We start from the raw sequence: 13,332 nt of genomic DNA, 5'->3' as shown, positions 1-13,332 counted from the left end.
TGAAGTGGACTCCATCCATCCAGAGGACTCATATTTGACTGAGAAGCTGAGTCTCCTACACGAGCTCAGGCTCGGTCTTCCATTGTGCCAAGTGTTTTATTTGTGTGTGTGTGTGTGTGTGTGTGCGTGCGTGCGTGCGTGCGTGTGTGTGTGTGGGGCTAACAATGCCTCCTGTGTTGTGCTGTTGATGCGGCTGCCGGCGGCCTGAATGAAGCCTTTCAGCTGTCGCCGCCGCCGCTCGCTTTTGACAGCAGTGTTTTTGATTCCTCTCGGTCGACCTTGAGAGATGCTGTCTTTTTTCTTCTTCTCCTCTTTTTTTTTTATATTGAGCTTTACTGTGTGAAATACTGGGTTTGGAAAAAACAAAATTGTCTTTGAGAGCAGTTTGAAAGTGCTCTTTTATACCTAAGTAGGGCATAAGCCCAAACGCCGCTGCCCTCTCAGACCGTGAAATAACCAACTTGAGAAATCCAATCAAGGACACGCTGTCAGAGGCCGTGTAAACAGTTTGGCGTATTTTTCAGCCTTCGCTCCCGGAGCCTCGACATATTGTTCCTGTTTTGCACTCTGCTTGTTGTTGTATCTCCAAGATTGAGCAGTGCTAAGCTGGTAATAATCTGAGGAGCAGGGGGATTAATCCTCGCTGAAGGATGTACCTTGGCTGCGGCGCCGCGAGCGCCCGCTCAGCCGAGAGCGTCCAGAGAGGGACGGGGGACAGAAAAGGACATCCGCCTGATTATGTTGGACAGAAAGAATCGTGTCAGCGTCTTGTAGGGCGAGCGGCGGGAGGCCAAACTGCGCTAATCCTGCTGGTGTTGTGTCCTTTTCCCCTCCCTGCCGACAGCACGGTGCTCATTTGGACAGCGCTGCTGTGCATTTGAGGTCAAGCACTTTGGTGGAAGTTCACAGCGAGCTGAGAGACGTGCAGCACATCAGCCTTTTTAAAGGCACGTGGTGACGTCCAGCTTTGTCTCTGGACCACAAACACAAACAGCAGCGTCTCTCATAGCAGACATACTCAGACAGAAGTGTTCATTAGTCTCCATGAAGGTTTGGATTTAACTACAAAAATGTTATTTCCAGAAATGTCACTTCAGATTAATTTGGATTCTTTGCACCTACAGACGAACAGGCAGAGTTCATCACAGACAGCGAAAACAGGTCGGAAACGCTCGACCGTGCGAGTTTGTTAACGAGCAGCAGCTGTTTTCTTGTTTCAGGCTGAACTTCTCTCAGAGCTTCTTACATCCTACGTGGGTATAATCTGATTAAGTAGTTTCAGTCTCAGCAGATAAACGAGTAAAATGCACTAAATTGGCCAATGAGCAGCAGCAGAATTTCATCTTTGGACTAGAAATGTAAAATAACGTTTCACCGTCTGCCAGAAGGTGAAGTTTTGGTGCGATGAGGGACTTTAAACACAGTGACATTAGCTCGCGGCTAAGCTCGTGCTAACAGCTGAAAGCACACTCAGTCTGGAAGCTTAAGTTTTTATCAAGTTTCTAACTCACCGGAAGGATCCAGAGATGATTGAACCTGATCAATAAATTCCATTTCCATATTGTCCAGGGTAGAAAATAATGAATGATTAATGAACTGATGTGTTTTGTTGCATCATGTCTCACCATCATCATCTCGTTGTGTCTGCCGCGTACGTTTGATTAATAAAAACTTCACGTAGTTTTCTGCTGTTTTCAAACCTCAAGCTTCTGTTTTTTAGGTCAGTCAGTCTTTTAGCAACAAGGCAAACGTTCGCTCTGGTTTTCTTCAAGGTCGACTCTCTCAGCCGCAGCGAAACGGGCTCAGCCAATCGTTAACGGCGGCGTCACGCATCGTCTCGGCCTCGCAGCCGCCGATAAAGCCCATTCAGCCGTCTGATGTTCCGAAAGAGACGCTTCTCCAAAACACGTTTACGTCCACGCGAGGACGTTTTGTCCTTTCGTGACGGGAAACTTCACTCGAATAACGTCTTAAATTTGCGTCACGGCGGATCTAAACTGCTTTGATGTGGCGGTTTGTTTTCATGGTTGTTTATCAGGATCAGAGCAGATCAATAAATGCTGTAAATGCATCAGTGTTGACAGAAAAGCTGGATGTTGATCACCTTGAAGAAGAATATGTAATTCAGTGTTCAGGAAGAAACGCGCTCAGCGTACACTCGGGTTAGAAGCCTTTATTCTTCCTGCTGAGCTCCACAAACTGTCATTTAAGTCAGATTTTATTGATTATTGTACTGATTTAACATCCAGTACAGTTTCACATAAAGAGGAACAGGTTTGCTTCTCTGTTTCCTTTGATAGAGAAATAAAAAGAGGTGAAAATGAACGTGTTTAAGATGAAAGAAGTCACTTTGACGAATGGAAATCCAGCTTTCAGTCGACGAATAAACACTCGTCGTTTCCTGCAGATCTCGCCTTTAATCTCACAGCTCAGCGCCTTCGCTGTTTTTATTTTTTCCTCTTTTCCGCTGGTGATAATCCCTGATGTCCATTTCTGGCTGAGACAACGCAGGTTCAGATCTCATCCCTTTAAAAACTTGTCAAGGATTAACAGAACAGCTTTTTTCTTGTGTTTACGGGAAGATTATTCGTGTATTCTCCAAAATCTGGGACAACGCAGTCACATGAAAACAAAAGCATGTTCTGCCTGTCAGGCTGAAGGATGGCGTCAGTACAGATACACGAATACAGTAGAAATATACTGCGTATTTTAACTTAACCCCAAAAAACTCTCACAAAAATCCCACACAGGGGAAATGAAGTCGTTACAGCCAGAAAATATTACAAAGAGTGACACAAAAGACACATAAAAAAAGTACACAGGATACAAAGTAGTAAAACAACTATGTGTAAGTACATTATGTACAGATTCTAAAAATACTAAATGAATACTAAAAAATACTATTGCCAATATTCTACTACTACTGATGTCATTTGTTGTATTGCTCTTGAGAAATACTAGTTCTATGTATGTGTACAATATGTACAGTGTCTAAAAATTCTGTGGCCAATAAATATATAAACTGTGTTTTGCACAGTTAAGAGGAAATATACAACAACTGAGACTTGTTTTTATTGGTATTTATGTTTTCTGTTTTCAGGATTTCAGCCACATTTCTTTCTACACAATATATTTCCTTTATTTTCATTTCTGTCTGTGGATTCTGACATTTCTGCTGGTTTCATGTAAAACAGTTTTTCATAAATTTTGTTCAATTAACTTTAAAAATAATTAAAAAATTATTTAACTGCCCATTTATTTCTTTATATGTTGTTACTGCAAACAGAACTTCATTAGAAAAACATTCAGGATTAAAAGTAAATTATTTTAAAATGAAAATATATTCTGATGTTTAATGAGGTGTGTGTGTGTGTGTGTGTGTGTGTGTGTGTGTGTGTGTGTGTGTGTGTGTTTATCTGCAGGACATGTTTTCAGACGGCTCATTTCTACATCGACGAGAGCTCCTCACCCAGAGTCATCGCTGCACCGTCCACTGCTGCATTAACATCTGGTAACACACACACACACACACACACACACACACACACACACACACACACACACACACACACACACACACACACGTGTCTGTGTAGGACCCACGCAGACTTAATAGTCTTCACGCGATCAACCCTCTGTAATCTGAAAGCAGATTCAGGTCAGTACAAAAAGCTTCAGGAGTGACACTTTCTCTAGACCTCCAACAGGAACCCAAACCCGTCACCTGAACCCTAAAACCAAGTCTGAACCCTCAGACAGCCCCTCCCTCTCAAAAAAGTCCTGGATGTCCTCAGTAGGTGTGAAGCTTCTCCACTGTTAGTGTGAAAAATCACCAAAAATCCACATTTTTGCAAAAATTTCATCACTTTAACAAATATTCTTAATTCCTGAATTGTCTTTAATTTCTGAAAATGTCTTCACTTCCTACATGCTCATCTTCCAAACGTGTCCTCACTCTTCTAAAATGTCCTTCCTTTCCAAATTGTTGTCTGTTTTGTAAGAATTTCTTCCTTTTCCAAAAACGTCACCGCTTTAAAATATATTCCCCGTTTCTAAAATGTCTTTAATTTCTGAAAATGTCCTTTTTAAATACGTCTTCGTGTTTTAAGTATGTCCTCACAAAAATCCTCACTGAGGTTCTGTGTTCACACTGCTCAACATTTACTACAACTCAAGCACAGACACAATACAAGTACACACATTTCAGACCACAGTTCCACGTGTCCGTCTTGTCCCGCCGGTGCTTCAGTGTCGTTTCCTGTTTGTCTTCCAGACAAAGAAGCAGCTTTTCCAGTGAAGGAGTTTGTCAAACATGTGGCCGAGCTTCGCGACGCCCACGGCTTCCAGCGCGAGTTTGAGGTGCAAAGACCGGCTTGTTTTTCCATTTGAAGTTAAATTCAAAGACAAAGTTTTTCTGCTGTTTGAAACGTGAATGTTTGTGTGTGTGTTGGTGGGGGATGTGTCTGACTGTCGTCATGTTGATGTCTGCATGCTGCATGATGAGTTGTGATGATGTGACACTGTTACTGGACGCGCTTTGACCGCAACACCACAGGATTACCATATTTCCTCAAATAGTGGCCCGGGCCTTTATTTTGCTGCGCTGCAGGAAGGTCACAGGCCTTTGTTTGAAACAGACTTGTATTAGAGGCAGGCATTTATTTCTAATAACATGTTTGATCAGTGTACTTTGCCTCAGTCTGATCCAGTCCTGTTTGCCCCGTTAAAGTTCACTGCCTTACACTGTCAAAACATACACTTCCTGTATTTCCATTTCACAATAAAAGCCCTCAATCATGTCAGTGGGCAGAAATGCTTCGTTTCATAACAAGGCTTTTATTGTGAAACATTTTCTGGAGCATGTTGTGGAAACCTCGTTGACTTACAAGGTTCCAATACGACACTTGTGATCTAGCTGCTGCCATCTTGTGGCGCTTGTACATTACTAAATAAATGCAGTTTTATAGAGACAATATACAAACACTGGCGTGACTGAAAGGACAATAATACTTTAAAACTGTGTCCACTATGTTTAGTTGGCATGCACGTAATATGACTGGGAGTTCATCCACCCCTGTTTTTCCCCAGGCCTCTATTCGAGACCAGGCTTTTATTTGACTACTGGTTTGTATTTGAGGAAATATGGTGTTTCATAGTCTGTTATCAGAATTATCAGGAATCCATCGGTGATAATAATTAGAGCTAACAGTGTATTCACAGTTGTCCAACGCTGTGAGATGGTGACATAATAACCAGCTTGTCAGGTGTCTTTTACCTGTCGACTGTCAGCAGAACAGTCAACAGGCAACATGGCATCAGTCTCTTCCTGAATCAAAGCTCCACTTTGTTTCTGAATGTGCCACAAAGGAAAAATCAACACAAAGACAGTGAGACGACAGAGGAGTGGGGACATGGAGGGGAAGCTAATCGCTGAATCAAGGGATTGTGTTAGCTAGAAAGAAACAATAGAGCTTAAAGTAAAAGAAGAGCAAAGAAAGATAATCTCTAGAAGTTGAAACAAATGGAAGGAGGTCCCAAAAATGTAGATATTTGATATTAGTAGCCAAACACCAAAATTATTCTGAAGGACAGAGGTGGTGTGTTAGACCCTAGAATTCCCAGAATGCAGCGCGGCATGCCCCGACCATTGATGTAAGTTTGAAGTAAGCATACGTCGCTTGTCCTGGGGTTGATCTTCCCTTTGTGTTGGCAGTAGCATGAGCTGCACTGTGAGATGAATCAGTCTCAGGTTGTTTTCTGTGTCGTCTTGTAATTTGTATTTTTGCACCTCTTTGGTTGACTGTGTTGTCACGGAAACGTCCTTGCTGCCTGCTGCTTCCTCACCCTCATCCTCATCATTAGATACTGAAGGAGAGTTATGAGGTAAGACGCTCTCCTGCTGCACTTGTAGCTGCTTTTGTCTGGTCTTGTAATGCAAAGTGTTTTTGTTAATGTGGATGTTAGAAAGCGCCGGCGCTGAAGTCACGGATGCATTCGAAGAAACAGACACTCGACTCCGACACGGCGCCCGTTCTTTACGAAGTAGCTCACCTTCAAAAAGTTTTCTCTTCACTAAACTTTGCACTCAGATTGCATGGTGCATACAAAAACAACTTTTTAAGCTCTGATGGAAAGTGTACAAATATTAATCACTGTTGTTTTAAAAAATCATAGTAGAAAGTTTTACAGATGTCTCTTTTGTATCGGCGGTCTATGGGGAAAATTCTGTCGGTTGCAGTGGTTTTGTTGTTGCAGTACCATACTTGACCACTGAGGCTGTTTCACTGTGTTGTATCCCAGTGTAATGCATCCATGGAAGAAGTAATAAAACCATTTAGTTATGTAGAAATATAACAATTAAAAATAAACATGCAGTCATCCGAGCTGGAAAAGTACATCTGAAGAGTCTTCACCGCGATTTTCTACCACAGATAAAAATCCTGAAACTGTCCACAGTTGTCTCGAGTACAGGACAGCAGTCGAGGATATTCTCTAAAGTGCTGTAAATAATCTCTGAAGGTCGTCGTGACTTCAGCAAAGAGGACGTTTTGTATTAAAGACAAATTCTTCTTTTGTTCCCAAGAAAACGAGTTTGTACCAAAACTGTCCTCAACGTTCTTATTATATCACAACCTGAGCTGACAGTTGATTTAAATCACAATTTTGCCATTTTTAGACTGCATTTCATTCAATTTGGCATATTTATTTATTTCTATACGTAAACTCCGACTCTACAAATGAACCAGTAACTGTCCACTGTCCCCACAGGAGGTCCAGGCGTGCACGGTGGACATGCGGATGACGACCGACAGCTCCAACCATCCTGACAACAAGAACAAAAACAGATACAGCAACATCCTGGCCTGTGAGTCCACACGGAGGGTTTCACAGCTCAGAAAGACACATTTAAGGTTTTGTGTGTTTCAGACCGAGTGTGTAGGATGTGTTAGCTTAGCTTAGCTTAGCGCAAAAAAATACTATTATATATATGCTTTATATTATTCCAGTAACTGCTAAAAACACATAAGTGAGCCTCACTGCTGCTCTGGCTGACATGTTCCCTCAGCAGCATGAACACACACACACACACACACACACACACACACACACACACACACACACACACACACACACAGTCCTGCTACTACAAACACTCAATGCAGCACCAAATGTGGATTCATCCGCCGCTGAAAATAGTCCCGACAGACGCACCATTTCCTGCTGCTTGAGTTTCCTGAAAACTGCAGTGAAGCGTATAAAAAATGAAAGTGTGTATTTGTTTTTAAGTGCGTAGAAGAAGAATATAAGATGAGTTATTTTCATTCATGGTCCCCGGAGGATGAAGCCTCCCAGAGCTGCTAGCACGGCTGCAGACGCTCTGTCTTGTTTTTAGGGTTTTTCAACGTGAAAGTGTCCAGAAACAGCAGTAAAGGTTTAAACCTTGATGCATTCAAATCATTTTGACCTGCAGAAAACTCTAGAAATGACCTGAACTCGACTTAAACAGAACAGACATGGACGTCCACACTGATCTGATCACACGTCGCTGCTTTTTGTCTCCAAACCTCAGATGACCACAGCCGGGTGAGGCTCTCGCCGCAGGCCGACACCGACGGGAGGACGAGGGACTACATCAACGCAAACTACGTGGATGTAAGGAGCCCGTTTCGTCTCCAAACTCTGTCTTCACCGCGCTGAACCAGGCAAACACAGCAAAAACTTTTTTCCTTCTGTCATCCCAAACCAAAGTCAGTCCGCCCCCCTGCGTAATTCTAAGCCATTCATTAGCCACGCTGTTGTTAGCAGGGACCCGCGTGGCTCGCCTTTATTCTTATCACCGCACATTAAAATCTAATTTCCAGTATCTCGTTTTGTGAAAGGCAGAGGCGACACAAAAAGCCCCGCGCCCGTCACGGCCTCTCTGGAGAGCCGGCGTACAGGTGACAAAGTTGGTAAAAGCACGTCGAGGATCTCTCCAGCTCACACTTTTGTCTGCGTCTCACAGTGTGAAGGCAACTCCAGGCTGTCAGTCATGTGAAGGTTATTAAAGCATGAAAGCGAGCGATTGAACGCTGCCCTCTGCTGAGAACGTGTGACACGTTCTTTCCTGCGCTGGCCTTAAAGGTGCCCTGTCGAGTTTTCTTTGAAACAAACAAAAGTTATATTTACATTCGGCGCTTTTCACCAAAATGAATCGTGCGAATCCTTGAGCTCGAGCAAATTTGTTGAGCGCACGTGTTTCCCTCCTCGTGGAGCATTTGCAGAGCGCTTTAATCGAGCCTTGTTTACATCCATGTTCATTACTAAGCGCTCTTCTTCTTCTGTCTTTGTCGGCGCACTGCTGCACAAGCTGCCTGCAGCTCACTGAAATAATGGGATGTTTGAGCTGCCAGCTTTTCTTTGATTTGCAGTTTGTTCTCTGATGTGGCAGCAGAGTCTCTCAGGCATTTCTGCTCATTGTGAATCAAAGTCACATCGCGGATTTGACTGAAGTTTGAAAGCAGGCAGCCAAAATGAGCCCTGACATGTTACCGCCACATAAAGACTCCGTTAGCATGTTAGCGACAGCACGATCGTCCCATTAGAGTTGTGTTTGTGTCCTCTGAGCTCTGGTTTGGTCTCCATCACTCTGGTCCAGACTGAAACACCTCGACCAGTATCGGATGGGTAGTCATGGTAGCTTGTTACGTTGGATCCTGAAGTCCTGAAGACTTTGGTGACTTTTTTAGCTCTAAGTAAATGTCTTGAAACCTCTTTGATGGATCTGTCAGGCTAAAGGTTTGAGCATTTCAGTGTTTACCACATGGATTAGCACTAAATTCAGCTCATCCGTGGTTCCCACAGGTTGAATCCTGTCTGAAAGCACCTTGAATCAAACCTTCATGGACGCCGCAACACTAAAACTCACTTTAATGTCAGACTGCTGCTGTGGAAATCAGTGTTTTTCAGGTCTTTTAGCAGTTTTTAAGAGCTGATGCAGCCGCTGTGCGTCTCCTCAGGGTTTCAAGAAGCCGCGGTCGTACATCGCCGCTCAGGGTCCGCTGAGGTCGAGCACCGAGGACTTCTGGAAGATGGTCTGGGAGCAGAACATCTCCATCATCGTCATGATCACCAACCTGGTGGAGAAAGGACGAGTGAGTGACCACATCTGAAACTCTAACTCTGGACTCAGTTTGTCTCAGTTTGACTCAGCTGGACTCAGCTGGACTGTGTATATTTGTGCAGTAAAGAAGGAACAAACTGAAACCATCTGATTGGTCTCCTCAGAGGAAGTGCGATCAGTACTGGCCAGTGGAGGTGCAGGAGGAGTACGGCGGCTTCCTGGTGACGGTGAAGAGCAGCAGAGCGCTCGCCTACTACACCCAGAGGACGTTCACCGTCAGGAACACCCACGCCAAAAAGGTCAGACGAACGGCCAGTCAGCTGCATTCAAGTGCTGTCAGAAATGTTATTATTTTTACACATTAAGGACCAAACTGAGCAGAGAAAGTAGAAATTCTTTGAGTCGTAACATCGAACAGAACGTAGACCGAAGCCCAAAATTAATTAAACTGTGCTTTTAATTTGAATAAAGGAATAAAAAATAAACAAAACTCAGATTAATTCCAAAAATCCCAGATTGTAATCTCGGTTTTTCAGTCCATGTGTCGTATCTGGTCTGTCCAGAACTGCTGCGTTTCCTCTGAACCACTTCCTGTTCGATCCTCACCTGCAGGGCTCCCAGAAGGGGCGGAGCAACGAGCGGACGGTCACGCAGTACCATTACACCCAGTGGCCTGACATGGGCGTCCCGGAGTTCGCTCTGCCGCTGCTCACCTTCGTCCGCAAGTCTTCCAGGATCAGGACGGAGGACGTGGGCCCGGTGGTGGTGCACTGCAGGTACGATCTTGTTTTTGTCTTTTCGTCCCGACGTCGTTAAATCCTGGATTCATCTCGTCTTTCCTCTCCTCGCCCTGCAGCGCCGGCGTCGGCCGGACGGGGACGTACATCGTCCTCGACAGCATGCTGAAGCAGATCAGAGAGGAAAAGGCCGTCAACATCTTAAGCTTCCTCAAACACATCCGCACGCAGAGGAACTACCTGGTTCAGACAGAGGTCAGAGGTCAACTCCCTGTCTGTCCATAGAGCTCCTCAGCCGTCACATTTTACCTTTAAACAGACTTAAGTTTGAGCCGGTTTGCAGGTTAAAGGGTGGATTTGACCATAAATCATTTGCAATTCATTGTTTAATAATAATATTTAATAATAAACTTTATTTGTGTTGCACCTTTCAGACTCAAAGTGTTTTAAGGCAAAGAAATCACATGAACAAGTGACAAACAGATAAAAAAATGAATAGAAAATAAGATGGAGTAAAGACAAAGCATCAAATTTCTGCAGGAACAGTATGTTTTCATCCACGACACCTTGGTGGAAGCCATCTTGTGCGGAGAGACCGAGGTGGCGGCGGCTCACCTGCACAGGTACGTGGACGAGCTGCTGATCCCGGGGCCAGCTGGACGGACGCACCTGGACAAACAGTTCAAGGTGAGCGGCTCATCAAACAGTTCAATTAATTAATTATGCTGTGACATTTGTTTTTTTTCTGCTTTGCTTCCTCCTTTGTTTCTGCCACCATGCCATGTCCACGTCCTCTAAGCCACCGTCCACGTCAACAGGAGACAGTCCACACCCCAAAGTGTCTCCAACTAATTACACACAGACTTTGGTGGAGGATGGTGGCAGGTGTCACTGTGCACTGATGCTGCTGAGGCTCGTCAGGATGCCTCAGCGCTGGCTCTCCGGTCGCTGACAGATGTTTGCTCTTCTCCACAGCTGGTTTGTCACTCCGGAGTGAAACAGCACGACTTCTCTGCAGCTCTGCAGGACGACAACCGCAGCAAGAACAGAAGCTGCTCCGTGATCCCCGGTGAGTCCAGCACGTTGGTCCGCAGAGGCGCTGCAGCGTTTAGGAAGAGGAGCGTTAGATGAGACTGGGACGAGACAGTGCTGCATGACTGAAATCTGTCTTCTGTCTTTGCAGTTGAGAGGTCGCGGGTACGCTTGTCCACGACGGCGGGGGAGACGTCGGACTACATTAACGCATCCTACATCACAGTAAGAACAAACCTGTCTCATTCAGGTTTGAATCTTGTCCAGAGTCAGAGACAGATATGACAGAGTGTAGACAGAGTGGACGCTGTAATATTTGTCCCTTATCGATAGCGAGACGAATCGTCCTCTTCATCAGTTTGAAAATCAGTCCGATCATCACGCGGAAGGATAAAACACACGACGCCATGCTTCTGTCCCTGCAGGGTTACAGGCAGAGCAACGAGTTCATCATTACCCAGAATCCTTTTCCGGGCACCGTAAAGGACTTCTGGAGGATGATATGGGACCACAACGCCCGGGTCATCGTGTCCCTGCCGGGGACGCCGTCAGGAGACGTGAGGAATTGTTTTTAAACGTCATTAAATTCATCCACTTTCACAGAAACAGGTCAACATTTTGGGAAAAGCGGTTAATATTCAGAGAGACGTTCAGATGGACAATTGTCCCACGGCTTCGTTCGTTGGTCCTTCAGAGCAGAAACAAACCGGCAGCAGACCCTTCGACATGAGCCAAGCTGACTGTTTAAAAGTGGATTTATTTAGATGTAACCGCCAGCGACGAAGGCTTTTGTTGCTGTTTTTCCAAACTGACACCACTTCAGAAAATGATTCAGCTAATTTAAAAGGTCTGTGTTTGTTTGTACCTGGTTTCACGCAGCAAAAGAAGCTAATTTCGGCTGTTTAAATGGTGTCAAGGCGAGGCTACTAATGGGGTTAACTGCAGAATAAATGCGTGAATGCAGTATTAACACGGAGACGTGACTCTTTTCATCGTCTCTTTCCCAAAACGTTCCTTTAAAATCCACAAAATCTCGTTCAGTCTGCTTTCTGACAGCAGGACGAGACGCCGCGGTGCTGCTGGGGAAGTAGAACTTAAACCTTCTGATGATGACTTCCTGTGTTATTAGATGGAGGAGGCGGAGCCGTGTGTTGTTTGGCCTCGCAAAGGGCAGCCAATCAGCTATGAGATGTTCACCGTCACTCAGAGGACCGAGAACCACGTCTGTCTGGCCAACGAGGACATGCTGGTGGTCCGGGAGTACGTCCTGGAGGCTACGCAGGTGAGTTCACCCTCACCGGGATCTGTATGTAGACTGGGAACGCTGTGGGATGCTCCAGGAACACCTGTGTGGAACGTTCCACAGGTGAACAGGCACACTGGTGACAGGTGATTGGGTGTGATCCATCCTGGAGGGTGGAGCGAGGTTCACCGCTTTAGTTCAGGGGTCTCACGATTTTTTCTCTCCTCTCCGTCAGGACGACTACGTCCTGGAGGTGAAACACTATGGCGCCCCCCGCTGGCCGAACCCAGACAGTCCCATCAGCAACACCTTTGAGCTGCTCAACCTGGTGAAAGAGGAGGACGACAGCAAGGACGGACCAACCGTGGTCCACGATGAGTAAGACCTTCGCTGCTCAGCGTTTACCGTTAGATTAATGACGGTTAGGAGCTTTTTGAAAATCACGTGTTTCGTCCTCCAGTGTGGGCGGAGTCACCGCGGGGACGTTCTGCGCTCTGTCGTCTCTGATTCGCCAGCTGGAGGCCGAAGGTTCGGTCGATGTCTTCCAAGTGGCCAAACTGACGAACCTCATGAGACCAGGAATCTTCAGCGACATCGTAAGACGCTGATGATGCTGACTGACTGTCACACAGCTTATGTTTAAAGCAGAATCGCAGCTTATTGGCTGTTATTTTCATGGTTTTGTCCATCAGTTAAAGCAATAACAATCCCCTAATTTCCTGAAAAATAATAACAAAAAAAAAACTTGTTATTTGTAGTAAAAAAAAAAAACATAATCACACGGCGGCCATTTTCCTCAGGCTGGGTGGTGCAACTGCTGCTATTAGAAAATATATTTTACTGCTGAGTTTGTTTTAACACAAAAATCGAAAAAATTGTTATCATTTCTCTGCGTCCTGGTTGATCAGCAACTGAAACGACAATAATCATGAAAATCTGGAGGCACATCGGGCCATTTTTCAAAGTAAAACAACATGTTTGATAACCAGTTAGCTAGTGTTAGACAGCAGCTAGCGTTAGCATTCAACCACTTCCTGGCTAACATTAGCGTTTGATAGTGTTACAGAGGAAATGTGTAAATAAATCCTGAAATGTTTATTTAAGCCTGGAAGTAAAAACACACTGGGTGTGATTGAGTCTTCGCAGCGTCTTCATGTTACACAACATTACATAGCGACTTCACCAGAATGTTTCTGTGTAGGCTGAAGAGACGGCTA

The 13,332-nt window shown here is 44.9% G+C and overlaps 1 protein-coding gene across 5 annotated transcripts in view; it reads left to right on the top strand.

Moving 5' to 3' along the window:
* Positions 1 to 13,332, top strand: part of ptprz1a (protein tyrosine phosphatase receptor type Z1a) — a 67,184-nt gene that overhangs the window by 52,298 nt on the left and 1,554 nt on the right. For 3 of the 5 annotated variants that reach the window (XM_070971366.1, XM_070971365.1, XM_070971363.1), the window contains 16 exons: positions 3,423 to 3,511; positions 4,274 to 4,359; positions 5,863 to 5,883; positions 6,769 to 6,865; positions 7,571 to 7,653; positions 9,000 to 9,134; positions 9,268 to 9,402; positions 9,716 to 9,879; positions 9,960 to 10,095; positions 10,381 to 10,527; positions 10,816 to 10,909; positions 11,024 to 11,097; positions 11,298 to 11,429; positions 12,002 to 12,154; positions 12,351 to 12,493; positions 12,576 to 12,711. In XM_070971366.1, coding sequence (XP_070827467.1) covers positions 3,423 to 3,511; positions 4,274 to 4,359; positions 5,863 to 5,883; positions 6,769 to 6,865; positions 7,571 to 7,653; positions 9,000 to 9,134; positions 9,268 to 9,402; positions 9,716 to 9,879; positions 9,960 to 10,095; positions 10,381 to 10,527; positions 10,816 to 10,909; positions 11,024 to 11,097; positions 11,298 to 11,429; positions 12,002 to 12,154; positions 12,351 to 12,493; positions 12,576 to 12,711 — 1,825 coding nt within the window. The remainder of the gene's footprint in view (positions 1 to 3,422; positions 3,512 to 4,273; positions 4,360 to 5,862; positions 5,884 to 6,768; positions 6,866 to 7,570; positions 7,654 to 8,999; positions 9,135 to 9,267; positions 9,403 to 9,715; positions 9,880 to 9,959; positions 10,096 to 10,380; positions 10,528 to 10,815; positions 10,910 to 11,023; positions 11,098 to 11,297; positions 11,430 to 12,001; positions 12,155 to 12,350; positions 12,494 to 12,575; positions 12,712 to 13,332) is intronic. The other 2 variants (XM_070971367.1, XM_070971364.1) reach the window with 1 other exon arrangement.

The sequence above is a fragment of the Chaetodon trifascialis genome, chromosome 10, assembly GCF_039877785.1.
Source record: "Chaetodon trifascialis isolate fChaTrf1 chromosome 10, fChaTrf1.hap1, whole genome shotgun sequence".
In the NCBI taxonomy this organism is placed as follows: Eukaryota; Metazoa; Chordata; class Actinopteri; order Chaetodontiformes; family Chaetodontidae; genus Chaetodon; species Chaetodon trifascialis.
This window is presented reverse-complemented; position numbering and strand designations above follow the sequence as displayed.